Raw genomic sequence first — 27,537 nt, 5'->3', positions numbered from 1 at the left:
ATTATCCAAAGGAAAGTTTGAAATTGACCACAGAAAAGTGTGTGCATTTATGATAGATAATTAAAGACAAACTGAAGGTAGAAGTCTAATCATATACTCTGCCACAAATGCCTCACTTCAACAAAAAGTTATGTGGATACATGCTGCCAGAAAAGAAAAAATACAAGTGATAAATATTCCTAATGAATCTAGTGAATTTCTAGTAATTTCCTCAGGATTTTTTTTTTGATAGACTGCATTGTATCAACTGCATCACTTTCTGCCTGGTGTTTGTCAAAGCCCAAAAATCAGAGGGAGGAAAAAAGGGGAGAGGGAGAGAGTGGGCGGGAGAAGAGAGAGGTTATCGACTCTGATTACATCATGTTTGAATCACATAATAAATTATAAAATATGGTATGACTAGGAAGAAATTTGTTATTGTTGTTAAAAAAATGAACTGATGGTAATCATGAATAAGGATATTAATGTAGGAAAAATACTGTATAAATATAAAATCTAACAGTGACAGAGCAAAGTTGTTAATGTGGTTCTTGTTTACCTATTTGTTCCATAATTTATTTGTTATTAACTTATTATTAGCCCATAAGATATATGGTTAAATGTTGTCTTAATATTATAAAATACAATAAAGTATAAGCTCAAGAAATTGTTTTGCCGTATAGTGACACCCAAAAATGCAAATTACATGCGTTTTTTCTAATAACTGGATTATGTACAGTGCAAACTATCGACGAAACTGGGAAAAAGGACACTCTTCACTGTGTTGTTCTGAAATCTAGTCTCAAGTATCGAATTTCCTCTTGGCCCCTGCAGGCTGGCGAGGAAAACCCTGTGGTGCAGTTGTCAGTGGTGAGCCTTAACGGTCCCCTGCACACGGTAGTAATGAAGAAACCCGATGACCCACGCCTTGGGTGAGCGACAGAACGATGGGGACAAAAAAAAAACAACAAACATAAGCACCGGAACCATTCCTTGTGGTCTGTTTAGACAGACTGACAGTGATGCTGATGTATTTCCACACTCTGCTTATTCAGGAGGGAGTATTACATCACGATGGTGACATGGGCCACCAGCACCAAACTGGCTGTGAACTGGCTGAACCGGGCCCAAAACAACTCCGTCCTGACACTGTGTGAGGCCACGACTGGAGTCTGCATTAAGGTGAAGCTGGTGGCACACTATCACAGCGAGCAGCTGCGGTTCAGTAGATAGAGTGGGGTGACTTCCAACAGACGGTCAGACGCCTGCTGGTCTAGATGCCAATGTGCTTCAGGGCCAGATCCTTAAATGGGTCCAGGTGTCTGTGCTGGCAGCATGTGAACTAGAATGTAAGATGTAGAAGAGAAGAGAGAATGTAAAAAAAATTTTTATTATTTACTATAGTTGTTTCTGTAATTTCTTAATAGAATAAACAACGATTAGGAAACTAGGAATCTGAAATTTTATAGGGTAGCTGCAGACTAATCATGATTAATTGTAATTATTCGTGTTTCTTCCCTATGGGATATGCATAGAATGTTGCAACTTTAAAACTGTCTTCTTGAATATTGAATAAACAGGGAGTGTCAGTAAGCCCACGGGTTTAATATATTCATTTGAGTCATCTTAATAATGAGTTACGCCGTTAACTTTGATTGCTCAAAAGTAATGGAATAAAATTGAAAAGAAAAGAAGGGAATAGAATGGTCCACATTTTTTTCTTTCCATGTTTGTTTTATTTACTGCACTCTAAACCACAGTTTGAACAGCGAAGTGTTAAGTCCAGTCAACAGTTTGCTCTGTGTTTCAGACTGTAAATATTCTCCCAGTGACTCAGCCCATGGGTTTTGATTGTTCCAGCATGTGTCCTGACCTCAGATCAGTGTCAATTAGAGTGGTTTGCCTCTGTGTCTTCCCTGGACTGTGAGAATATGTGCAGCATAGTCTTTAGAGTAAAGCCTGTTTCTACTAAGACTCTGTGTGTCCAGGTTTTAATACCAGCTCTCATATTTGTTGTAGAAACTTGAAGATGAGAGCGACAGCTGGCTGCACAGACAGGTGGGTTGTCAAAACACTGCCTCCCTGTAGCTTCATATGCAGCCTAAATACAGCGGGCCTGGAGATATGGAATGGATGAAGAAGAAAAACTCATGAAAGAGTTGTGTTTTTGTTATCCTCATCCCTCTCCACAGAATGAACTGCCACTCTTTTCCCATGATGGACACAGGTTCTTCTTCACTCGAGCCATACCTCAGGGTGGAAGAGGGAAGTTTTTCCACATCTCCATGTCAACATCACTGGTGAGTGAGTGAGTGTGCCATCAGCTACAGAATTGTGGAGGCGAATAATAACAGGGGAATTAAAGGGAGAAGAGGATTTGATAAGATGATGCACTGTAGCTGTAACAGTGGCCGAGTACATTCAGAAAAATAACATTACAGAGAATATGCAATTTATACTAGAAGAATAAATGGAAATAAATGAGTAAAACTGACTTATTTCATTGTTATCATCTAACCTTAACCCTCATATTGAATTGTACTTGTAATGATATGTCTGGCATTCTTTGAGGCCAAAAAAAATAAAGGCCTGAAATATAGGTATCTGTTTAGTGATTGTATTACATAATGCTGTAGTCCTTTATAAATCTATCTAGAATGACTACAGAGCTTAGGCTTCAGTTGCTTCACTACGTCAATCACCTGAATGGTTTAAGTGTTTTGCAGCACTCGTAAAATTATAATAGCTGGTAAAAGCTGGTAAAATTATAATAAATGTTTTTTTTCTTCTTCTTTGGTTGTGAAGGTTGCAGGCTCCTGCTATGGTTTTACTTTGTGATGTTGTTGCTGCAGAAAAAGAAAACTTCCATGATATTTTGTGTTTGTCATGCTGTTCTGTGTTGTTCCTCATCAGCCTAACGTGAGCACAGACATCCTCCAGTCTCTGACCTCAGGAGACTGGGACATCACCAGCATTCTGGCATACAATCCTGACAAGAACCTTATGTAAGATGTGTGGTTTTTTGAAAAAAAAAAAAGATCAAGGTTAACACAAGCACTGGTGAGTGTTTTTTATGTGTTATTTGATGACGATATGTTTTTTTAGATATTTTCTGAGCACAGAGGATGACCCGAAGCGACGGCACTTGTACAGGTATAGTGTTATTGGACAATTTGGAAAACATGTCTTTCTAATTTGTTTTAGTGTTATTGAAGTTGTTGATTTTTGACATAGTGCCGACACAATCCCTCCATTCAACCGCTGTTGCCTGTCTTGTGAGTTCAAGTGTGGCTACATGGATGTTTCATTCAGCAACAACATGCAGTACTTCTTACTCAGCTGTAAAGGTGAGACTCGCTGACCTTGAACCACTCAGAGCAAAGCTGTTTTTACAACACAGAATTCCTCAGAGTCTGCTGAGGTACAGGGACAGCTGTGTTCATTTTCTATCACTTAATCCTTTTCAGGGATGCGAGGGTGAAGCACATCCTGGTCAGTTCCCCAGTCTGTCATAGGGCCACAAGTAGAGACAGAAGGGTGTTGACAAAAATGCTATTGCTAATTTAGAGTGAACGATGAAGCCAATCCCTGCTGAGTTTAGATAGGAGAACTGGGAGGCAACATCACACGTGGGGAGGAGGTGGTGGCTTGAGAGCCAAGCCACCACTCATTAGTGTAAATGGAGTCAAGGAAGGGGGGAGCCGATGAATTTCAACTTTAATAATTGTTTTTATTTGGGGGGGGGGGTTTGTTTCAAGTTATACACATACTTTACAGCATTTTGAGGTGTTTTTTGGTTCTTTTTTTAATGCAAGAAATCAGGTCCAGGAGGTTGGTTTGTCAGATTTTTCACAAAATAAAAATGTTTTTGGTAAGTGTGGTTCGAATTATATAAATGGTTATATATTTTACAGCATTTTGAGGTGTTTTTCTGGCAGGTAACTTATATTTTGTTACTGTGGTGGTAACATACCATAATATGTGTTTTTTCCACAAGCCAAGATGTGTGGTTTTTGTACATTTTGTTCAAATTATGCACATTTTCATGTATCTTAGGGCATTTATCGTATAAAATTACGAAGTGAGAGCTGGGAAGGTTGTTTTGTTTTTGCACAAACCAAAATAGTGTTTGTGGCACATTTGGTTCAGATTATGCACGTGGTTAGAAATATTTGGGCATTTTTTCAATATCAAAAATATCATGGGTGTCAGCTGTTTTGTGTTAAGCGTTTTTGTTGGTGAAGTTTCTCACAAACCAAGATGTGGGGTTTATGTGGGGTTTTTTTTGGGGGGGGGGGCATGTTGTGGTATGGAGAGAGTGGCTGAGAAGCCTGTCCCTGAGGTAGTGGGAGATAAGACTGTGATGACTTCTGCAGAAAGAAGGTAGTTCATGCCTACCCTTTGTTTTTTATAGTGTGTTCTCACAGGGTTGTCATGTAATCAATTAAGTTTGTGTGTGGATGATGTTTTTTTAGGCCCTGATGTCCCGAGTGTGGCTATCTACAGAACGGTGGACAAACAGAGTAAGTGTCATCCATTTATTGTATGCATGTGGGGAAAACAATTCAGCCCTTTGAAATTCCTGCCTCTGCATGTTTGAGCCTGTGTTCACTGTGTTTTAATGTTTTAAAATTACCATTTTAAAACATTAAAAAACCGTCATGCAGCATTGATGGCACAGTGGCAATGCTCCGTTGGGGGGGGGGGGGTCGGTAGGGGGCAGCACAGCGGCCAAACACGGTGCAAAGTGATTAAAAGCGTGAACACATTCTCCAAACACGTGGGTCTGCATTTTCAACTAGTTTCTGCAAAGAACAATACAAATCAAGGGTTTCTTCAACTTTAAGTGAAGTCACAGTTATATAGAAAAAACGGTAAAAACGTCAACAATAGAGACTTCTCTCACCTTTCGATCTGTGCCGTCCACTCCGACCAGGTCGAGCTGCCAATTCACAATAACTCCGGTCACCTGTGGTATATTAAACACGCGGTGATCCTTCTCCACCTCTGACGTCTTAAACCGCAACCCTTTTGGGTTGTTTTCCCCCTGTTCCGCTGCATCTTTGTGACGTTTCAGTAGCGGAAACCAGCACGATTGGTCCGACAGCTGAAGTGCGCAGCAGCGATTTGTTTTATTTCATGCCGTTGTTTTTAATAAAGGATTGATCAAGAGGACAGTTAGTCAAACCCAAAGCTTTAAATGCTTTATAACCAATAAACGCATTCCCCGAGTAGTTTTTTCCCCAGGTGTATTCCCTGATACTCCCTGCAGTACTGAGTAACTCATCACATTCAAAGCACTGTTGTAAAACTTTAAACAGGAGAATGATCAGGAATTCACTTCTCATGAATGTCATTAGTATGATTTGTTCTTTAAATAGTCTTATATAATAATATAATATAATAATTATATATATGCATATGTAATAATTTATATTGGCTTATACTACTGTATATTAAATAAATAAATAAATGCAATAATTAATAAATACTTTATGTTTTAGTACTCTTTCCACCTCTGACAATGCGGTATGAAACAGTACGGTATGATACAATTCAAACCAAGTGTCCAACTTCTCTTTTGCTGCAGAGGTGTTTGAGGTGGAGACAAACTCAAGAGTGAATCACACATACCACAACATGCAGATGCCCAAGGCGGAGTACAAGACCATCACCATAGACGACTACAGTACGTCCCACATTCTTGCTGTCTGCTTAATATATATGTATATATATATGTGTATATGTGCTCATTTATTCATATTAATAAATGATTGAATACATATTTCTATGAATAAACATGACCATCGACTGTCTCATGTCTGTTGCAGCTCTGACCATGCAGATTCTGAAGCCGGCTGGATTCACAGAAACTGCACATTACCCTTTACTGCTTCTAGTGTATGTATGAGAGAATGCATCAAGTTCCAAGCTAAAAGTGAAAAGATAAAAAAATATATCCATCCATCCATCCATCATCGTTCACTTATCCGTGGCCGGGCCTGCTCAGACTGTTGCCCCCATGATCCGGCCCCGCATAAAAAATATAGTGCAGAAAAAAACCCACAGTTCAACAATTCAATAAACAATTTTTCGAAGTAAGCAGAAAAATCAATTACATTAGAATCATTCATTGCTAAGAAGTTATAAAAAGTTTCCCATTAATTGAATTAATCAATTGAAGCATAGTTCCACCAAAGCATAATACAGCACTTTTCTGAGAAAAGTATTTTTTTTTAAAACAAACCTTTTATACAATTTCTCATCACTCTTCCCACAGGGATGGTACACCTGGTGGTCAGATGGTAACAGAGAGGTTCCAGGTGGACTGGGACACAGTTCTGATCAGCAGCTTCAGCACCATTGTGATCCGCTTCGATGGTCACGGCAGTGGATTTCGTGGCACAAACCTTCTCCACAAAGTCAGACGAAGGCTGGGAAAATTAGACGAACGAGACCAGATGGAGGCTCTCAGGTAGGAGTCCTGACATCACCTGTGGGCGGGGCATAAACTTGCTTTATTTATTTTTTGAAGTCTCACCCACTTTCTAACAATTTCAGGTTCATTTCCAAAGAACCTTACATTGATAAGACTCGGATGGGTGTCTATGGAAAGGTAAGATGGCGTGTCAAAGAGGCAGAGTAAACACACAGTCAGTACGTAGTCATTAGTGTGTGACAGTAGGCCTTTTTCTGCCTGTTCTCCCTGTGTCCAGGCTTATGGAGGTTATTTATCCACAATGCTCTTGAGCTCTGATGATTTTACTCAACTGAAGTGTGGAGCCGCAGTTTCCCCCATCACAGATTTTGAGCTTTATGGTACAATATTTTATTTTATTTTTTAATTTCTTTTAATCTTTCAGTGAGATTTTATTAAGAACAGAAATGTTTTCATAATTTACAATTTCTCTCCGTCTTTTTGATAAATGCCAGCATCTGCATTTTCTGAACGATACCTTGGTTTAAAGACCGACTCCAGGGTGTATACGGTAAATTCTCCTACAGTGTTTAAAGAGCACGTGTCTTAGTTAAGATAGAGATGAAATAATGCATTTCCTATTTTCTTTCTTCGCAGATGGCAAATTTAGCACACAGAGCCGGTCGCCTTTTGGAAAAAAACTACTTGATAATTCACCCAACTGCTGATGGTGATGAAATTTTTTTTTCCTCAGCACTGCAGAGCATAAAATATTGTGACTGGCATCTAATATATTTGTCACCTCTCTCTGTCACTCTCTCTTTCCTCACCATCACTACAGAAAAGGTTCATTTCCAGCACACGGCCAAATTTATCAACCACCTAATTAGTGACAAAGCAAACTACACTCTGCAGGTGAGCCGTGATGGAATCTCTGTATTTACAATGGCTAGAGCAGGTAGGTTATATGTGACAAAGATGAGAGGTTAGAGTGACGTTCGTTAAATTATAAAATAAAATCCCTTTTCTGCGATGGACTACACAGACATGTTTCTGCCACAGGGGGCAGTAAACACTAACTAAATATATATGCTAATGAACTTAACTTTTTTTAAAGTTTGCAAAAAATAAAAATACAAAATTTACCTCACCTGCATCTCTACTACTTATCTTTATTTTCTTTTCACTTGTGCAGATCTACCCAGATGAAGGACACTTTCTCCACAGTGACGGGACACGGCAGCACCTGAGCCAGTCTCTGGTCAACTTCTTTGAGGAGTGTTTCCGGGTTCCCGAGGTCCTTCTAGATGACGATGACGAGGAGGAAGAGGACAGCAGTTAAATCTGCGGCACTGAGCAGCCACACACCTCCATCACTCACCTCTCAGCATAATATGCAAGAAATCTTTGAAACCCAGTCAACTCTAAAACCTGCAGCCGTGTACAATTTCAGCCCAACTCTCTAAAGTGCAAACAGGAATCCGAGCCTCATCTCACAACGTGGTCTCCATAAAACTCTGTAGAACTAGTGCAGTGACCACTAGAGCTCCCTCTGGTGGACAACTGAAAGAACAACAAAAATACAGCAGGACAGTGTGTTTTCATCCTTAATATTACTGAACATGTTGCAGCCCAAGTTCCATCCTGTTAAAAGTCAGTTAATCGCATTGAGATTTAACCTTTGAAAGACAGTTTCCCACAAACCTTTGCCAACTGATTCTTGTGTTCATAAGTATGACTACAGCTACTTGTTTCTCTGTTCAGTGTTCTTACGATAGTTACAAGTCAATGTCTGGGTGAATCATTCATTTACAGAACAAGGGCAGAATATTTAAAACAACAATATGAAATTGTTTCCTCCTCATACTGTAAATCTGGATTGAACTGTTTTCGTCACTGTGCCTTACTGTGGGTGAGATGTCCGTGTTAGCAGCCCACATGACGCTGAAAATGAGTAAATACGGTGTAGACTTATTTGAACTGTACATTCTAACTCGCACACAGATCATGATTTCATTTTCCTAAAAGCTAACAGCTGGATGACAAAAACAGGGTGGGGTTTGTTTAATCTTAGAAGAGGAAAAGGACTGGATACAAAAAAACGACTTGAATGACCGCATCATAGTGAAACTATTAGGAATGTTTAGTTTGCAACTGCACTTCTCATATTTACCCACCAGACCTGCGTACCAGAGAGTGACCGCCGCTATACCTTCATCATTTATTGATTTTCTTTGATGTGTGTGTTAAATGGCCTGACTCTTCTTCTCTCATGTCACTTCTGTTGGTATTGTCTGTGATTTCTAGTCAGCTGATGTACAAAGTGTATAAATCCTAAAATGGTTTAAGTCTTTATGTTGTATGTGCAACTTGTATATAAAGCATTTTGAAAGGTTGTCTTTGTGACTTTTGTCACCTTCCTCCACATCAATGGAGAATTTAAGCACACTTCAAATATCATGTCACTGACAGTAGGAAGACAAGAAAACATCTGAGTCCCTAGGATCAAGAACTCAAATTTGTTTTCATGTTGCTATCTTTCTGTACAAACTTACAACATGCACTGCTCCTTGCAGGTAGTCTCATGAAATAAAAGTTTATGTTGCATTATGGTTGTAAGGATATTTTGAGTACTTAACACTTCTTAGACTAAATGTCAGTCCATGGAGAATTAAGCTGTTGGTTCCAATTGATAATTTAACATTTCTGCTTTGAGAATGACATGTTGCTGAACAGCTGACCCTTTGTGACACGCCTAATAGACGCACGTTATGGGTTCCATATATTCTAGGCTGCGTTCTTGGTGTGTATTCTGTAGGGACTTCCGATTACTCACCAATTGCAATTTCACCTCCGGGAGCTCACTTCTTAAAGGACCACTGACTGGGCCACTCTGGGGTGGTGTCTGGGGCACAGGTGGCCTGCGGACATTTAGAATATATGATGACAAAAAATATCAATACAAATAATACAGTTTCACACCGATCCCTGTACATAAATGTAAACAAACAGAAAAGAGGAGTTTGCCATTGACAAAATTTATTTCCAGTGTTTCAGGACTCTGCGCACACCCTCTCACAGTCAGAGGAACATGGTCCAAATAAACAAAGTGGAACACAGGGACCTTCTTTTGTCTCTTTCTGAGAAGTACCATAACTGACCGCAACATCCACACAGGCCTCAGAACCATCTCTCAATACTGTACTCAAACCTGCAATCTGATGGAAATGTCAAGTAAAGCAGCTAAAACATGGCATTTATATGTACATTTAAGTTACCTATTTTACAAGGAATATTTAAAATTCAATTACCTATTTTACAAGGAATATTTAAAAATTCAAGTTCTATTAAAAGGAAACAAAAAAAACCTGAAAAACAGGAAAAGGGGGAAGAAAAAAGTATAAAACATTAAGACCAGAGTGGAATGCCTAAGGAATGGAAGCTCGGCATTTTGTTACAGATCCTGTAGAATGACGGTCAACGACCATAAAAATGTCATCAACTATAACATCTCTGTGTTTGTCAGCGAAGACGATATGGCACCCTTGACATGTCATTGTGAGGCACTTCCTATTATGAAGAAGAAGGTGTTTTTGTTGAAATATATTTCATAATCCAATATATATTTTTTCTCTTGTTGCAACTCACTGTCAGTCACTGAGAGACGTACGAACTGCACATACACGCACGCACACACACCGAAGCACAGCGTCAACATTTGCATCAAAGGGATGTTGTTCACTGCTCTGTAAACCAACACAGCTGGGATGAAGAATACCTGTCCGTCCATTTTTTCCCCCTACATTTGCATAACACCAGTGTCGCCTTCGTCTCCTCCAGTACCTTTAAGAAGGCCCCGATAAAAGCGGAGAGCTGGTGAGCAGTTCCGCACACAGGCTGTACCAAAAACTATTCAAGTACACAGAAAAATAGGGATATGTACACTTTAAAAGTCAAAACACAAGCGTCTAAAGCTTTTAGTCAGTTTAACAGCAAACACGTCTGTACATTCTTCATTTGGTTACTGAGAGACTCACCAACTTGAGAACTAAAACTCTTGCCACAAAAATAATTCCTCTGCAAACTTTCTTTCACTACTGTCCTACGAGTCAGATCATCCTTAAAGCCACTTTAACTGAAACCTCTACAACAGTCTTCACTCCTTTGGATCCCTACACATTTCACAGGGCCATTTTTTTCCCACCAGCAACAGGTCCTTTTCTATCTTTAGTATAACAGGGAGGCACGTTAGGAAGAAGCGCCTCCTGCTGACCAACTAAGTCAAATGTCATTTAAAAAAAAAATAAAAAAGTTAAAAACATTACTTGTTCCATGCCTTAGATATGAGCAAGATCAACGATCCCTGTGTACAATTATTCTCCTTTCACAAGCGCTCACACCACGTGTACTGACAAACACACTCTCTCACACATGTATACACACACACATTCGCCGAACAATTTTTTTATACAACATGCTCATTCGTGTCATTGGTCACAGAGACATTATACTGGCAGACTCCCAATTACGTACACATCTCACAGATGAAGAACAAACACCATCACACTTTTTTATCACATTACAGGTATTGATAGAACCGTGAGTGGACCACCTGGGAACTGGTAAGTTTATGTGGGTGAGCAGTGGCCGAGAGGCTCAGATTTTTACTCGGTGCAAGTTCCCCATTGACAGCTTCAGCTGAACGATGTGGTAGTTCAGAAGAGGAGGAAGAGGCTCTAAGGTTTTGGGAGTTTGGGCTTCCCATCGCCCCCTGCTGTTCAGAAAACTCCAGGCTGACCTCTGAATTGCTGGTCCGGTGGCGCTCTCGAGCAATCCAGTCTCCGATGGAGAAGTCTTGAGAGCTGCACTTTGGTTTTAGTCGGTCCACAGCGGACAGCTCAGAGCGAGTGCCAATCTGCTGAGGCCAGTCTCCCAGCACAGACAGTTCTGCAAAGTCTCCCTGCCCGCCCATGGTGTGTCTGCGTCTAATGTTCTTCTTTTTACTGCGGCCTTCAGGAGACCGGCTTTTCTGGCTGCCCACTCCAAACATGTCATCCACAGACGTGCGCAGACGCACCTTCAACCGGTCGGTGATCTTCAGCTTCCATGCAGGCTCAGTCTTATCTAAGTCGTTACGAGACGAAGAGCTCAGGCTGCTGGTGGATCGACCTTTAACTGACCCCAAAACCCGTGACAGTCTGTTTGAATCCTTATCGCTCCGAGCTCCCTCCAAAGACGATTCGCTGCCGGCTTTTTGTTGGGCGGCCTTTTTTCTGGACAGCGTGTCACATTCGATGAGTCTGTGCGAGGCGAGAGGCCGCGGGGCTTCCTGCTGTTCTCTGTGATCCAACTTGCCGACAGTGAACACAGACAGGTCACTCTCACTATCCGTCTCCATCGCTCTCCCCTCACTAATCAGCTCGCTTCTCTCATCATCTGCATCATCTCCACCGCGGCTCTCAGCTACAGATTGCACTTCGGGACTGAGGGTGTTGAACTCTGCTCCGGTCAGGAATGTCATGGAGGAGGTGGTGGAGTAGTCAGAGGTGATGGAGCAAACCTCTGCTCCAAGGCTGCTGGGTCCCACCTCTGGGCCCAGTGGCACCATTCTGGCGTGCCTCAGCCTTGGCACGGAGGCTTGGGAGCTGGTGCTGTTCATTGTACCGAGGTCAGACACTGTGTCTTCGTAGTTGGAGGTTGGGTCCGACAGGGAGGACTGGAGAATCATTGGCACACGGTAACTGAGGTTTGGTGAATGTGGGGGCGAGTTGTAGGGGGAGCCGGTTTGAACGGAGGAAGAAATGTGTTCTTGGTGCAGAGGTGTGGATGGCTCTAACATCAAGCTGCAGGACAGAGACTCTTTCCGGTCGGTGTTGTCCAGCATTTCCTCCGAGCTGTCTCTGAGCTTTTCCTTCTCATTGGTTTCATCAGTCTCCCCCTCCCCATCAGTCCGACTGCCTGTGGACCACAGAGGCTGCTGCTGACTACCCTGCGGGAGCTCCTTCCTGGGAAAAACAGAGTCTAGGTCGTCGTCTGAACTGCTGGGTTGAACTTTGTCCTTGGACTTCTTGCGTTTGCGGCTGACAAAGAAGGAGGAGCGCAGCATCTCTTTGCTACACTGGTCCTTCCCTGATCCCCACAAGCCCTGCTGAGACAAAACCAAAACAACCTTGAACACTCAACAATGGCAAGTGTTTTTAGAGACTAAGTAGTAAGCTAAAAAAAAAACAACCAAAAGGAACAGCTTTACCTTTCCTTTGGAGGAGTCACTGCATGCTGAATCTGCATTAAAGAAGTCATGAGAAAATAAGTCACATTTATAATGTATATTAAAGTCAACTAGGATAAAGAATAAGCGATTGTTCGGAGTAGATCTGACAAACAGATGACAAAAGCCTGATGAAAGCAGAAGACAATTCTGAATCAGAGACATAGACAGACGAGAAAACAACTATCCACACTATACTACACAGTATATGGAAGAGTGGACAAGGCAAAGGAAGAGGCCTGCGATGACAGATGAGGACAAGTGGTGGAAACCCGGCAGATAACCAAGACAAAATAAGAAGCTCATGCTCGTGTATCGATGGGTCGACGGCACATCACGGACAAACACGTCAGTCACAGAGCATCACATTTAGCCACCAACCAGCTGTGGGCATTCTTTCCCAACTCAATGGACAACAAAGAGGAGAGATAGTGATGACTGACTGGAAGACTGAGGGGCTTACGATGAACAGATCAGTGATTGTGCTGTGGCTATAGATGCAGATAGATAGAGGTGGCAGCAGCAAAAAGATAACAGATACAGACTGCTTTCAAAACAGTATAAAAAAATCTACTGCAGTGCCTCTAGGTCTCAGCTCTCAGCAGCACATAAGACAAAAAAAATTTAAGTAAAAAAATCTGCCTTGTCTTTTTGTTTTATTTTTATTTAAAATGCCTAATTCAAATGGATTTGACCTGAGTGGACATACGTGTTTAAACAGTGACAAGAACAGAAACAATAATATAGAAGAATCTTACAAATATCTTAAAAAAATAAAATGCCTACTACATCATCATCCACTCTTGTGTATTTACCAGCATCAATTACTACGAACCTAAGTCAGTCTACAGTGTGAGTATGTGTGAGTCTTCCGTGGTGCGAACACTGTGTGCTGGGGAACATCAAGCTCAGCCCCATTACGTACCCCACCCTCAGACATCATGACACATTATGCCACATGACCAGGAGAGAACCTGAGGTTGACCCTACCATGCTACTTGTCCATGCGATCAGCTTAAGAGACAACAAGAGACAGCAGAAGGGCTTTCAGAGAAAATACAGCAGCATGGCTCTGTATCCCCTCAGTTCAGGGTAATTTGTTTAAATATGAGACGTGCACACCACAGGAAAAATGACAAACACCGACTTCTTTCTTTTTTATCTTTTTTCCTCCTTTTTGCCCAAATTTAAAAGAGCTGTGGGTTTCTGCAGACTAGGCAGCTACACTGGGCACAACACTCGTCCTTCTTCCTACAGTCCCAGCTGTCCATCACTGACAAAACAGAGTCCATCAGTGACATCATCGAGTGATAGACGCCGCCCACTTGGCCTGTGTCAAGATTGGGTAATATATGAGTGCTGGACAGGGATAGTGGACAAAAAACACTACACACAGAAGGGCAGAGGTCAGTAGAGTTAAAACTTTTTTTTTCGTTTGTTAGACTTTCCTTGGGAAAGAACATGCCGGGATCATATAAGAGACGAGGAGGAGGGGAAGAAAAGAACTGAAAGAAAAGGAGTCGTCTTCTCAACACAAATAAAGCACAGGGAGAAAATGATGAGCATAAACGAAATTAAGCAAAGAAATGAACGAAAAAAAAGCAGAAGGACATTTTTTTTTCTTCTTGGGCAAAAAAATGCCAACATCAAAATGAAACTGAATTAATACAAAAACAAAAAAGAATTTGGGGTGCAAAAAAAGGCAAAGAATTTTTCAACAATTTTTAAATAAAAATTACTGAAAAAGCCTGCCTTTCAAAAATAAATAAATCAATTCAATCAGCATGTTTAAGCATTAAAAGGTCAAGGAAACAAGCTGGATGCTCCTCATCTTAACATACGTGTCTCAGACACAGCTGACATTTGACCTAAAATATTAACATGTCTATACAACAAATCAGTTTAGCATAAAGTGCTGTAATGATATTAACTATATACAGAATAAATGCCCAGTTATAATCATCTACTCTGGTGCAGCGATAAAGCCGGAGAAAACAACTCCGCAACGTTACCTGAGACTTCGCCTGGTGATGGTGCGGTGCGGCCAATGTTTGAAAGCAAGTGGTCAATATTGGGCACAGGTTGAGACTGTACTGTGCTCTCCTGTTCAGCTGTGGTCTAGGGATGAGAGAAAGCGAGAGATGAGGGAAGATAAATGGCTGACCACAACACATACTTAGGGGAAAATATAACCACAAATAATGTGACTTGCTGTAATTCAAGCTGAAACAGTGATTCAATCCTGGAGTACTGAGAGGAATACCACACAGTCTGTATGTGGTTCTGTTTACAAACAAGCAGACTGATCATATTAAAATATACAATTTTTAAAGTATTACAAGGTAATATGAAGAGCATAAATATTAAATATATTAAACACATACATGGTATTATATAATATAGGTATTTTCAACTTTACAATTCTTTCTTTCAAGTATATAATTAAAGATTAGCTACACCGTAAACACTGAACAATATTTTAAGTTTTTAAAAGAATTGTCGGGGTAAACTTTTGTTTATTCATATACAACAAAACAAAACATTGCAAGAAATTTCAACTTGAAAAATGACTTCAATTAGGGTAAAATATACATCTTTAAAAAAAATCAAAAATCAACCAAGCAGTGATGGCAAACCCATTGGTTATTATTTTATTGAGCCCCAGAAATTCTAACTAACAGCTACTTACGACAGGATCTTCGTCACCATCATCAGTGAAGAACCAGTCATATTGTTGGATGAGGTTTTCAACTATTTTGCACTGATCTGGCATGTGATTGACCATGTTGGTCATGTTGTCCTCCGAGGTTCTGACCAATGTCGGACCAAACACTATGGCCAGGTTCCGGGGCTCCATCTGAAAAGATGAGGGTTGAGGAGTGAAGGAGTTTACGCAGGACTTACAGCGTAGAAACAGTGAAGAAATGTCTCTGCCATACCTTGTTCTTTTCACAGTTTTCCGAAACCCTTTTAAGATGAGCACAGAGGAATTTCAGGGTTTCATAGTGATGATCCGGTAACTCGTGGATCTGAGACAGAATAATTAGCAGTGTTAGAGGACAAGATTAGAAACTGTATTTATTAATTGTTGGTTGTTTTATAAGAATCCGATTTAATAAAACACCAAGACTTTTCTTACGAGTCTCTTGAGCTCTTTTAATCTCTCCACTGAATCTTCTGTTCTGTTGGCTTCAATAAAATCTGCATACTTTTCTGTTAAATTATGAGACAACATTTATAGAAAACAGAGAGATTTGTCGGACTTATAGGAGATATTTGGGGCGACTTGGCAAGATCCTACCATTTGTGAACAGAGGTTCTGGAAGTTTACGGAAAAAGGACTTCAGTAAGCTGCTTATGACATTCAGGTCTCGCCATTTCTGCAGGAGCCAGAGACCAGAATAGCATCAAGTTAAGGCAGTATTTACAGTGCAGTTTAATCACTGTTGTCAGTCACTGAATAGACAATGCCCCGTATAAACTGAACTGTCAGTCACTCACATCTTCCTGGATGTCAATGTCATTCATGCCTTTGCTGTTCAGCTCCTCCTGCATACTGGAGATGGCAGCATTGTTTCCAGGAACCCTGTAGATCCCTGTGTACTCCAGACCCCGCTCCTCCACCACTTTACAGCACACATCCACGATCAGAGGCACAAACTGCACAGAAACGAGCAGATTTGTTAGGTAAGAGACCAACTAATGTATACTGAACTTGTATGCAGTTATATGTCATAAAAGACATGCCCCCTACAGTCAAAGTAGGGTACTTTATTTTTATCGTGGAAATTTATTTAATTATGTGCACTTAAATAATTCCAAATTACCCAGTCCTGATGCCACCGGCCAACGTTTCAATTTGGGCATAATCAAGTTTTCACCAACGTGTTTCATCCCTAGAAAATCTGATACCTAAAACACACAGGTTCTCAGAAGAAGAAACTCCAAACTGTGGTGGTCAGGACAAATGTTTGATGTTTCCAGGAGAAATTTTCTAAAAAACTCTAAACTGGTCTAAAAAGGGGTTTAAATTGACATAAACAAAGATGGGCGCTCACTCTGTTAGACTGTGCAGGGGGGCAGTCATCAAGCCGAACCCCAAAAGTGACCCCAGCAGGAGTCTTCTTTTCAAAAGGCTTCCTGATAATTCCTGGTATACCAATTTTCCAAGCACCTCTGTCCCTCGGTGGGCTGGAGTCATCTGTACGTGATGTGTATATGTGAAAGTTAGTCAGGTGCAATTATCACTGTTTACTTCATCAGAAACATCACCGCCATCTACCTTTCAGTGCTCTGCGCTCCTCTCCTGTTTTAGGTGAATGTGGGCTGTGGGCCTTGCCTTCTTTACCTCCCATGAAGGCTTGTTTGATGCTCAGGGACTGTCGGGAGGGTTTGGGGGAAGGTTCGGATCTGCTGCTGGGTGCGCTGACCCACACAAAGCGACACAGACATTTGCAATTTCAGCATTATGGTGGCGTGTAGTAAATAATTTAAAGAGGGAGGGTGTGAAGTTCAGCGTACCTCATCATGTTGTATTCTTTGATTTTCCGACTGATCAGTTCCTGACTTGTCACAGCAGAGTTCTACAATGACATAAAAATCTGAGTGATCTACTATTTACAAGACATGACATCTATTATATAATTCAAGTCATAAATCAATTCATAGCATGACCACTGAAGTGTTATTTACACCGCTTGAACAGAAGCCAAATGTCAGTGTTTGAGGAGTTTTACGTTACTTTTAGCCAAAATACCACCAACAATATAATATGATATGACTATATAAATATATATAATATTCTATACATGTAACTTTATTAGTTATTTATGTCTGAAGGTAAGCTATGCTCTTCTACTTGTTACTCAAAACACAACGTCAATTTTGGTGTACGCGAATGCAATGACACATAAAGAACCTTTCTAGAGCCGTGTGACATGCAAATATCCACCACACCTTCACTACATGATTTTATTACTATCAAAGTGCTGAATATGAACTAGTTTTTTTTCCCATTTGCAAAGTTTCTTTTTTTTTTTTCAATACATCTTTTATTAATTCAACCTGTCTTTGAATGTTTTTATCCTGTTGTCACATTTATAAATGACAATTTATAGAACAACTCCATACTGTGTACACCTGACAGCAGTATGTCTGAATCACTGTGTCCTTTGACCGGATTAAATGACTAATATACCATTTAAATGCCTTATCTTGACTCAGCTACTATGTTGAACACAAAACACACACCTCTTCATCTGGGTTACTGTTTTCCTGTATAACTTTTATCCAGGACAGCATGTCATCCCTCCCCTCCGCCTGGAACAAGTACTCGCTGTCTGAGGTGGTGAGTCGCAGCACATTTTTACGCCTGGTTTCGCTGTAGGAGATGTCAATCAGACAGGCCTTGATGCTGATTCTAAGAGGCTCTTCATCAGACGGTGCCGAAGCATGGGCAAGTGCGTCCTTCCTGTCTTTGTAAAAGGTCAGGGTGTGACCTTGTAAAACAGCATACATCTGCTTCCAGGACCTCATTCCTCCACTGACACGCTACATAGATGAGAGATGAAAAACTGGATTTAAAAATGTACACTAAAATATGTGATAATCTTTCCTGTACCTGCTGGAATCAGAGCATGAAAATGAGATGATTAGTGCAGTGACGCCTGTCTACGTACCTTGTTTTTATCTGTGCTAAACTGCCTAAAGTTGAGCAACCCTTCTTTGGAAGAATCTGCAAATATATCTGTTGAGGAATCCCTTCGCGATACAGAATCCCCAGTGAATTTATGTCCATCCAGGGCCTGTCAATATATAAAAACAGTGTTTTTATCTTCAGATGTGACATTAAGTTAAGTGCTGAGTGTTAGCAAGTGGAAATTTTATTTTATTTTGACTTTTACCTTTCTTATGCCCCTGAGACTAGGCATGTGTTTACTTGAGGATCTCCTAAAAACAAAACAAAAGATAGAATAGATTAAGATGAATACACAGACATATGAATATATAAAAGCAACGACCTTGCACTGAATTGCACCCACCCTCTGACTTCTTCTTGGTAGTTGTCAAGACCTTCATCATAGGATTTGGACCGCTCTGTTTTACTAGTTGTATCAGATTCCAGCAAAGCACTTCGCAGAGACTCTAACAAAAAGAAAAATTAAATGTCAAGTTTTTTATAAGTTACAAATTACTTATGTAAGTAGTAAATGGGCTAAAAATAAATAATTGTAGAAAAATCGTCAATTTTGTTTTAGTCATTTTAATGTATTTATTAATCTGATTGAGATTCCTTTACTGTAATTGCACACATTAATATGTCAATAATATGTCATACCTAGTAGAGTAGTAAAAAGTATCAACAGTAAATTGTCAACAGATATTGTGTTTCAAATAAAAAACCGAACATCAAGTCAGAATATAAGAAAGAAGAACCCACATAGGAATAAAGTTTTGACTAAAAGACGCTAAAAAAACAGTAGCTCCAGATTTTACACAGCTATCTTAAAAAGTTTACCTTGGTCATGTGATAGCTGCCGACGAATGGTAGGGCAAGGTGACGCTGAACTTGAGGGGCCTGCAGTTGCAGATTGTGCAACAGATATCACTGCGGAGGGTGGAATAGGAGCAGCTTCCTGGTCGACACTGGGGCTGACTGGTTCATCTAAGGACAATGTGAGGACAATATGACTGTCAGAGCACTGTGATGACATTCAGCTCACATTTTAAAGATAAGTACAGAACATCTGTAATAAAGTATTGCCCTTTTTCTTAATACCCAGTGCCTCACTAAAAATGTTGTTATATTAAGACATCTATTAACTTTGTTCCTCCGGTAAAGGCACAAAATAAAAAAAATCCTTTGTGTAATTCCCCTGAGTGCAGTGCCAAAATGCAGCTTGGAGTGGGAACAGATCAGTTTCAGAGTTGAATTTCTTAGAGAGAAAGACAAGTACTTCTTAGTACCACCCATTCCTGGCAGTTATTGCCTGAAACTGTTCAGTACAAAGCTACTCTGCAGCTGGGGGCGGGAGAGAATGAGGGGGCGCTTTTGGAGCTAAAATTAATAGGAACTGTCCTAGTTCCAGCCTGCACACTATCTTTGAAACAGGGCAAAGTAAAGCGTGTCACCAAACACTCTAAAAGGGACCGATTCACAACAAACACTGTCATTGATAACTTATTAGGATAACAGCTTCAAAGAATGCAAAGTGGTCTCTGCGGAACGGAACACGTAATCTTTGCCAAGTCAAAACAGACCTCAAAACCATAATGGAAATTACACATGTAGAATAGGACAAAAAAAAAGAAAAGTCTCTGTGAAGCAAAAAAAACTTTACAGATCACTGTTACTCTTGATTACAACACTCTTGTCAAATCATGGCGCTGTATTCCTGGGCCAAGGCAGCAGTGATGCACCGTGACTGCCTGCTTTGTCTGCACCTGGACTCTCTGGGCTTGTTAATAACCAACATCACACATTGACTGCTAACAGAAAGCAGAAACACTTCAGGTGAAACAACTTAACTCAGATGTCAAAATTCTTAACTTTTTAAAAGTCACACCAGGTGAACGGCATCTATCTATCGAACTATCTATCTATTAAACATGTTTAAAAATGATTCCACAGGCTAAACGGTTACCAACGTTTTCTTTTTAAATTAAAAAGTAATGTCAAACCTCCCTCACAAGGACTAGCACAGACTTTTTTTTCATCAGAGTAATCTGCCAATAATATTCTTGAGCAATCAGTCATCAGAAAATGATGGAAGAATATGACTCAAAGTTTCCTTGAATACACAGCATTTTTGCAGGAAGTCATACAGACTGTGCTTGGATTTTTGGTGTTTGGCTTAGAAAAAGATGAAGTGTTTGTTTTGCAAATTTTGCCACATTATGTTATTTCACATTTTGTATTCAAAATATTCCTAAAAAGCAATGCATAATTCGACATTTAGAAGTCTAGAAATGTAAGGTAACCTCGCCCCATTTTTAGACAGATCTGTTAATCAGTTGTAATTTAGCAAAAATCACCTTTTTGCAACAAATGAACATGACTATTTTTGTCTTTCAATGGATTTCTGTTATGGTTTATCTATCACTGCAGCTTGTCTGAATGTTTCATAGGAAACTGGATTTAATCTCAAAACTATCTGTGACAGTTGGGTCAGTGTTTCCCTTTTCAGATAAATATCAAATCTGACATCTAACAAGTGCAGTCTTACTTCACACAACAGTGTTAAAGAAATGGTTGTTGCTGGAGGTTCTGAAAATATAACAATGAGGTTTCTGTTCTCTGGGACTCTACCGACCACTACCTCTGTCATTTTTGCAAAGAGTAACTTTGTTAGATTCTGCAATACATAGACTTTGTGGTGTTACAGCAAAAATGTCTATATTTTCATTTAAGTGTGTTGAAGTAACCAGCCAAGTAATAGAGTATTCTACATTGTCATTGGCATTAAAAGAAAGTGTGAGCCATAACTTGGGCATCAGTGTCCATGTGGACAAGCAGGTGCAGCCGAGCCTTTCATCACCAAGGCTTTGGTTGAAGTGGTGTAAAAGCATGCTCGTACTGCCAGGACTGGACATGTCTGTTTTCTGCAGTCACCAAGAGAACATTAACTGTTTGATGACATGGTACCAACTGTTGAGTTTGTTGTAACAATGGTTTCAGGACGGTTTATCTGAGACTGGCTATTGGCAGTTATACGTCAGTTGTTACATTATAACTTTTTTTTTGTCTTTTTTGTTGTTGTAATATTCCCTAAATCTTAAACAAAAACTGCAAAACTATTGGTATTTTTTGCAGTCTATATGAACATAATCTGTAACACTGTACACATAAACACAGTTAAACACATACATACATTACACTAAAAATTAAACACTAATTCACATTATCAATGAGGTCATCGGTCATTAGCCTCTAAGTCCTTCCATTTATTTAAACCATTTTGCATTAGTATCTATATTTGACTTTCTGTTTAGCTCATTGGCACAGCCTGCCTGCCTTATGTTACTACTGCCTGTGGTGGTTGCCATGACAACTTCGACTGTCAAGGCTTACAACTGATTTTTCACTTACCAATAAATGGAATGGAATCGAGAGACTCGTCCAGGTTGCTGGAACAAGAGGTGTGGCGATCCCCAAGGCGGCGCATGTGTATTTCTCTACGTGCATCGTTGGGAAGCCAGCATGCCACCACATCTTCTGTAGAATCTGCATTGTCGTCATTGACAGCCAGGATGTAGGACGGGTGTCGCAGAGGACTGGGGTTCTTTCCAGAAGGGGGCTTTTCCCTTAGAACAACTCCCGTCTGTGTTGGACTACGCCCATTGACCTGATTTTGGGAACCTTGAGGAGGAGGTTTAAGGGGATTCAGTCTTGGCGGTAGTTGGGGCACTTGCTTTGCCGCAGAGCATGAAGATGACCTGTGTCCTACGAACGTAGCATCTCTCCCTACCTCTGCATGCTTCACCGTCTCAGCTCGTGTCCTGCTCTGGCCTTGCTGACTCTTGTGGCCTGAAATCTTTCCTTTAACTGTAATTCTTTGGTCAGCAAAAGAATGGTCAGCACTTGTGCTTTTTGCAAAATGTGGAGGTCTGTCTGAGAGCATGGGTGAAGAGCGAGCATGAACAGAGTCTGGTCCTTTTATGTAAAGAGAAGGGTTGGGTGGACCCCTCATTCCAGCACCGTGTCCAGTAGACCTGAAAAGCATGGCCTGTCTTGGCATAGACTGCCTGCTGGGCCTCGTACCTTGATCTGGTCTTTCATAACAGCCTCTCCTCTCACTGACTCGAACCACCTCTAAAGGCTCAAGGTAATCTGAGGAGTGTGCCCTGGTTTTATGTACAAGCCCATCTTGAGATACGCTTCGAGGGGGCCAGTTCCTGACATGGCTAATCCTCTCTGCACCACTCATGCGGTCCTGTGAGGCACTACGTGGGGGAACATACAAGTGGGGTGGTGGTCCTTGGTATGACCGTTCATGTGAGGTGCTCCTCCGTCGTACTCCCTTGGGACCCCAGTCTCCCCGGGGAATGTGGTGAGGGACATTAAAGTTGGTCTGACCGGCAGCTCGCAAACTGTCAAGCCTCTCCTGTATAGTCCGACTGCCATGAGAATGGATTCCTTTGTTGTCAATGTACTCCCTGTATGTCTGGTAAGTACGCCAGTCAATGTTTTGATGATTGGCTGGGTAGTGTGGCACCTGGCCCACATATGGGACCATTCCTGGGCCACTGGAGTATATGTCAGCCTTCCTAGGGTGAGGATAATGAGCCAATGACCCAGGCCTGCCTCTGACAAAAACAGGGTCTATGTTATTAATCCTCTGGGTTGGACCCATGCGCCCCATGTGGGATCCATCAGGAGGAACTAGCAGAGTTCGAACACCTTCATTACGCATGCATACTGCAATCTGGCTTTTTGGGTATGATTTGGGAGGAGATAGGGGCACGGTGATTTCCTTGCGGTATCCATGGTCAGAACTTGCTGTTGGCCCTCGGCAAACTGGCCCTGTTGAGTCTGTCGCCTGGGCCATGCCAGTAGGCTTACAATCTACTCGGGGGTAGCATACTGGTGGTGGTTCGGGAATGTGACAGGCATTTCCTCTGTAGCAGCTTTGACCACGGACGTAGGCATTCTCGGAGTAGGCCTAAAGGCAGAGCAGCAAAGCAGTGTTACAAATACGGTGTGTGTTTTAAACACTGAGCAGCAAGATTTTTACAGGGAAGTCAAGCATGTTATTACAAATGCTACTTGATGCATGTGGGTGGGCAGTGTGTGTTGCCAGAGTGAGTGTCTGTGGGCGCTTGCAGTTCAGAGGTGTCAGTGGACTTCATCTGCTTCTTATTTAGTTCTCATGCTAATGCTCATTGCTGCTCAGGAGATCATAGCCATTCCATGTTTTATAAACCACATTTACAGAGTTGAGAATTATTGCTCCAACACATCATACTGTGATGAGTAAAATAAATCTGAAAAACTATTTATTCAAGAAAATGTTTCCTACTATTCTTATACTGTTAAAAAACTTATGTCATTAACATATTCTGCAGGTGGTGCCATTAAGGCAGTTGCATTGCCCTGGTAAAAGGGATTAGTTCACAGATACAACACTGTTTTATATGGCTCTCATGTCCGAAATTAAACTAGACACAGGAAGACTGATTAAATGAAATAAGAGAGAAATGTACATAGAGACAGAAATGTGGACAGAAAAGTGTTTCTAATGACCCACCGTCGCCTGGCAGTCTGTACTTACTGAATCAAACACCATTTTTCTCGATGAAAGTCATGAATCAATTTTAAGACCAGAACACCACCATTTACAGCATACTCCTACGGTTTGCTTTATTCATCACTTAACTCTAGTACACTCTCTTCTTGCATCAAGCGCAGGTGTGTAAGGGTATGAGGACTTTGAACCAGCTCCAAGCTGGTTTCAAATTACAACCTTACATAAAACTATGTGTGCACCTGCAATTAGCGCCAGGCTCTGTTACTCCCAGTACAGGACTAAGTGTGCATGAGTGTTCAGTCGCCATAATCTTTTATCAGACTGACGTCATAAGGCATGGAGCATTAGCAAGGCAAGGCTTGGCTTCTGTGTGATGCCAGCTGAATGCCAGCTCCAGTACTCATTCTAACAGGTACTGCAGCCTCAAGGCATCAGCCATTTCTACGGTCTGTGCACTTGACACAACAGCAAAGCTGGACCATGACAAGTGTGGGGCATTACAACAGATTACAATGACATGCGTGAACATATGGAAAAAGCATATCGCGTGTGTGGTAAGGGGCTACACAGTCTGCTAGATGCTTAACAGATTAGATGTTTTATGACGATAAGGCTACCAATAAATCATGTTCAAATAAATATGACAGTCGTATAATGAAAGGCGAGAGGGTGAAAGAAATGAAAATGTCACCGTTCAAACTGCACATCATATTTTTAGAAAAAGACATTCGGTAAGAAAAGAATGTTTACCAGCCGTGGCAATGCCTGTACTTGACATGCTAAAAATATACTCGAGCTGCAGTAGCAGTGAAGAAGGATGAAGGAGCAGAGATGTAATACGGGCTGCCACGTTACAACCTGCCTGTGCCAGTCTGTCCTGGGTGAGATGGCAGAGGGTGAGAGCTTGTCTTTCTGTCTGCCGTTACATCCCCTTGATTGTATCCATCTCCAGTGTGAATATTACGCTAACTGAACAAGGTGCCTCCACTCTACGTCCCTCGCTCCCCCCTCTGCTAGTGCTCACATGACAGAAGCAGCAGCTGCTGATTATACATTCAGCTGTGATGGTACGGCTCTCCCTCCCCCTCTTTCCTCCTCCAGCCCTTTCCCTCAGCATCAACCAGTTCCAAACACAGTCAGCTGATCCACTGGATTTACTTCATCATTCATGCTCTTCCCTCTTCCTTCCCTGCTCAATATTCCTCCCGCTTTCCTCGTGTGCAGCTACCACCCTTTTCTGCTCCCTCGCTCTCTCCATCCCTTTGCTAAGCAACCACTGCCAGTCTCCAAGCAGTCAGTGTTTACTGCCTCCTACAGTGAGAAGTCTTCCTGTTTGAGTCACTGATAATCCTCTTATTCTGATAAACAGGCTTCATTACTCTGCTTGCCTGCATTAACAGAGAGTCTGATTCTTTGTTAATGTGGTATCTTGTCATTTACTGTACACTGACGTAACCAGAACAATCACAACATGCATGGACTGATAGAGAAAAAAAATCATTCAGAGGGATAAATCACTCAGAGGGAAGGGCATACCTTGCAGGGATAACAAGCCTATTTATTAAACTGGAAATAATGGGACAACATTTCGAGAAATTACAAAAATAATTGGAATTTGCAAACAAAAAACATCCTTTAAACTTAAAGTTTGTTGCATTATGTTTTGTCAGAAATGTTGCTTAAAGAGAGAGATTGATGTTTCCAGAGTCATATCAACATTTCAAGTCTACTGTACGTGCCATCTCCCACTCAATTCATTGATGTGACTATTTAAATTGATACAGACCATAAAGAATACACGAGGGAAATCTACAGGTGGAGAAAACAGCTCAGCTGTTTCATTATATAATTCATGCACAGGCTGTCAGTTAACAAGAAGCCCCTGGGAAAGGATTCCTTTGCATCCTGACAAAGCACTTAGCATGATTTGTTGTAGTTATGGAGCATCTGAGTGCAACTTCACTTTGTCCAGGATGCACTGCCAGCTGCTAATTGGTTGTTGGTAGGCTCATATGAATCCACAGGTATTTTCTCTACACTGTCTTATTTATATCCAAGAGTATTGATACATCTGCTGAGAGGTCAATCAAAACTAAAATGTAAAATCTGGCTATTCAATTCAACATGTACATTACAGGCAACATAAGAAGAACGTTTATCTCTCCCCTCTCTGTGCTATCTTTCTTTCTGTCACTCATAACAGACGAGGAATTTAAATGTGATTTATAATAATCTTAAATTTCTCCACCAGCCATTACAATATTGAAGGGAAAAGGAAAGTAGATGCAAAGATGGCCAGCAAGTTCTTTATATACACCCCCAGTTCTCTAAACCAGTTTCAGTAGCACACTGTTGCAGCACAAAAATTGCCCTGGCCTGGTTATGAGACCCAGATAGAGAACTCTGATGAGCGCGTTTGTCTGTATCTTATGACTACTGTCCTAATAAGAAGAAAGTACAGCAGCTCTGTGTGATGGACATTTGCAGGGCAGATGAGAGAGGAGCGTTTCAAAACAAAAACATTTTAAACTGTACTTATTTTTAAGGTTATGGCAACATGGAAACATTTAAATTAAATAAGTTAAAAAAAAAAAACTTACTAGTTGAAGTATGTCCTCATCTTTTGGCATCACACACAGCTCAAGAATGTCACCACTGGTGGGAAACACAAAACATTTTGTTTGTTTGTCTGTGTTAAAGAAAGAATGTCCAGAATAACAACCATAAATGCATTTGATTTTACCTGTCCTGTATTAAGGATATCACTTCACAATAGGCTTTTCCAATGATGCTGGCTCCATTTACCTTCACTATACGGTCACCTTACAGAAACAAAATGTGAATATTAGGGAGTGATATTTCTCTCTGTGATGAGGTCACAAGGTTTTGTTAGATCAGCAAATACTCTGAAAATGTTGATAAAAAATATGTAGTTAAAAACAAGAAAGACAGCACGTTCATGTTTGTGTTTATCTACGACCAAATGATGGAATAATTAACATGCAAAAATACATCTATGCTGCTTCTGATAATTCCACTGTAGCTATGGTGTTGGGCCAATTCAAATCACAATCTTGTTTGTTTTGATCAGTAGACAAATTCTTTATTTATTATGTGATTTATATGTATACCTGTGCAAAGCCCAGCTCCATGAGCAGGACCTCCTTCCTTGACCTGCTTTACAAAAATGGTGTCCATCGGCTCGAGTCTACTTCTTGGTCTTCCTGATAGTAGGAGAAATAAGTAGGTGTTAGTGGGTACATAAAACCAAAACAATCTAATAGAGATCAGCTTCCCCGTTTTATTAAAAATACTAATCTATATGTCCAATGGCAGTAAGCCTCCTGTCTGCCTCAGCAGTATTATTTTTTTCTGTTATATTCAAAATTGAACTGAAGTGAAACTACAGGGTGTTTAAAGGATATGATGACACTGCTCACATTTTAACAGCGTGAATAGTCACGATTATTAACTTGTTTAAACAAAAGAAAAAAAGAAAAAAAAAACCCAAGGGTGGAATTGTGTGGTTTTGGTGAAGTGAATAGAAAGAAAACTAAAGACTAAAACCTGTTTGTTCATGCTACTCCTGTCTCCTAGCAGCTGCGCAGTGCAGACAAAAAAGAAGA

General features: G+C 40.8%; 2 protein-coding genes across 4 annotated transcripts in view; one reads left to right on the top strand and one right to left on the bottom strand.

Annotated features, from left to right (window-relative positions):
* LOC103396168 (dipeptidyl aminopeptidase-like protein 6) overlaps positions 1–8,902 on the top strand; it is a 67,516-nt gene extending 58,614 nt beyond the window's left edge. The window contains exons 10-27 of the mRNA XM_008334157.3: positions 667–689; positions 787–911; positions 1,035–1,161; positions 1,999–2,037; positions 2,172–2,279; positions 2,893–2,984; positions 3,085–3,132; positions 3,214–3,326; positions 4,455–4,502; positions 5,570–5,668; positions 5,811–5,880; positions 6,260–6,454; positions 6,541–6,595; positions 6,696–6,798; positions 6,913–6,968; positions 7,055–7,127; positions 7,239–7,312; positions 7,593–8,902. Of these exons, the coding sequence (XP_008332379.1) occupies positions 667–689; positions 787–911; positions 1,035–1,161; positions 1,999–2,037; positions 2,172–2,279; positions 2,893–2,984; positions 3,085–3,132; positions 3,214–3,326; positions 4,455–4,502; positions 5,570–5,668; positions 5,811–5,880; positions 6,260–6,454; positions 6,541–6,595; positions 6,696–6,798; positions 6,913–6,968; positions 7,055–7,127; positions 7,239–7,312; positions 7,593–7,739 (1,595 nt within the window). The 3' untranslated portion in view covers positions 7,740–8,902. The remainder of the gene's footprint in view (positions 1–666; positions 690–786; positions 912–1,034; positions 1,162–1,998; positions 2,038–2,171; positions 2,280–2,892; positions 2,985–3,084; positions 3,133–3,213; positions 3,327–4,454; positions 4,503–5,569; positions 5,669–5,810; positions 5,881–6,259; positions 6,455–6,540; positions 6,596–6,695; positions 6,799–6,912; positions 6,969–7,054; positions 7,128–7,238; positions 7,313–7,592) is intronic.
* A 182-nt stretch (positions 8,903–9,084) lies between these two features.
* Positions 9,085–27,537, bottom strand: part of arhgap21b (Rho GTPase activating protein 21b) — a 30,096-nt gene continuing 11,643 nt past the window's right edge. Inside the window, exons 5-25 of one of the 3 annotated variants that reach the window (XM_008334154.3) lie at positions 27,043–27,135; positions 26,655–26,733; positions 26,512–26,566; positions 21,754–23,326; positions 19,183–19,329; positions 18,707–18,809; positions 18,569–18,614; positions 18,344–18,469; positions 17,916–18,215; positions 17,187–17,248; positions 16,948–17,090; positions 16,724–16,866; positions 16,167–16,325; positions 15,967–16,045; positions 15,805–15,878; positions 15,605–15,694; positions 15,355–15,522; positions 14,678–14,783; positions 12,648–12,679; positions 11,010–12,545; positions 9,085–9,318 (exon numbers count right to left, since the gene is read on the bottom strand). In XM_008334154.3, coding sequence (XP_008332376.1) covers positions 9,259–9,318; positions 11,010–12,545; positions 12,648–12,679; positions 14,678–14,783; positions 15,355–15,522; positions 15,605–15,694; positions 15,805–15,878; positions 15,967–16,045; positions 16,167–16,325; positions 16,724–16,866; positions 16,948–17,090; positions 17,187–17,248; positions 17,916–18,215; positions 18,344–18,469; positions 18,569–18,614; positions 18,707–18,809; positions 19,183–19,329; positions 21,754–23,326; positions 26,512–26,566; positions 26,655–26,733; positions 27,043–27,135 — 5,174 coding nt within the window. In that variant the 3' untranslated portion in view covers positions 9,085–9,258. Of the gene's footprint in view, positions 9,319–11,009; positions 12,546–12,647; positions 12,680–14,677; positions 14,784–15,354; positions 15,523–15,604; positions 15,695–15,804; positions 15,879–15,966; positions 16,046–16,166; positions 16,326–16,723; positions 16,867–16,947; positions 17,091–17,186; positions 17,249–17,915; positions 18,216–18,343; positions 18,470–18,568; positions 18,615–18,706; positions 18,810–19,182; positions 19,330–21,753; positions 23,327–24,661; positions 26,470–26,511; positions 26,567–26,654; positions 26,734–27,042; positions 27,136–27,537 lie in introns of those variants that run through there. The other 2 variants (XM_008334156.3, XM_017042406.2) reach the window with 2 other exon arrangements.

Source organism: Cynoglossus semilaevis, chromosome 20 (genome assembly GCF_000523025.1).
Source record: "Cynoglossus semilaevis isolate Cse_v1.0 chromosome 20, Cse_v1.0, whole genome shotgun sequence".
NCBI classification, from domain to species: Eukaryota; Metazoa; Chordata; class Actinopteri; order Pleuronectiformes; family Cynoglossidae; genus Cynoglossus; species Cynoglossus semilaevis.
The sequence above is the reverse complement of the archived record's forward strand: the minus strand, read 5'-3'. Positions and strand labels throughout refer to the sequence as shown.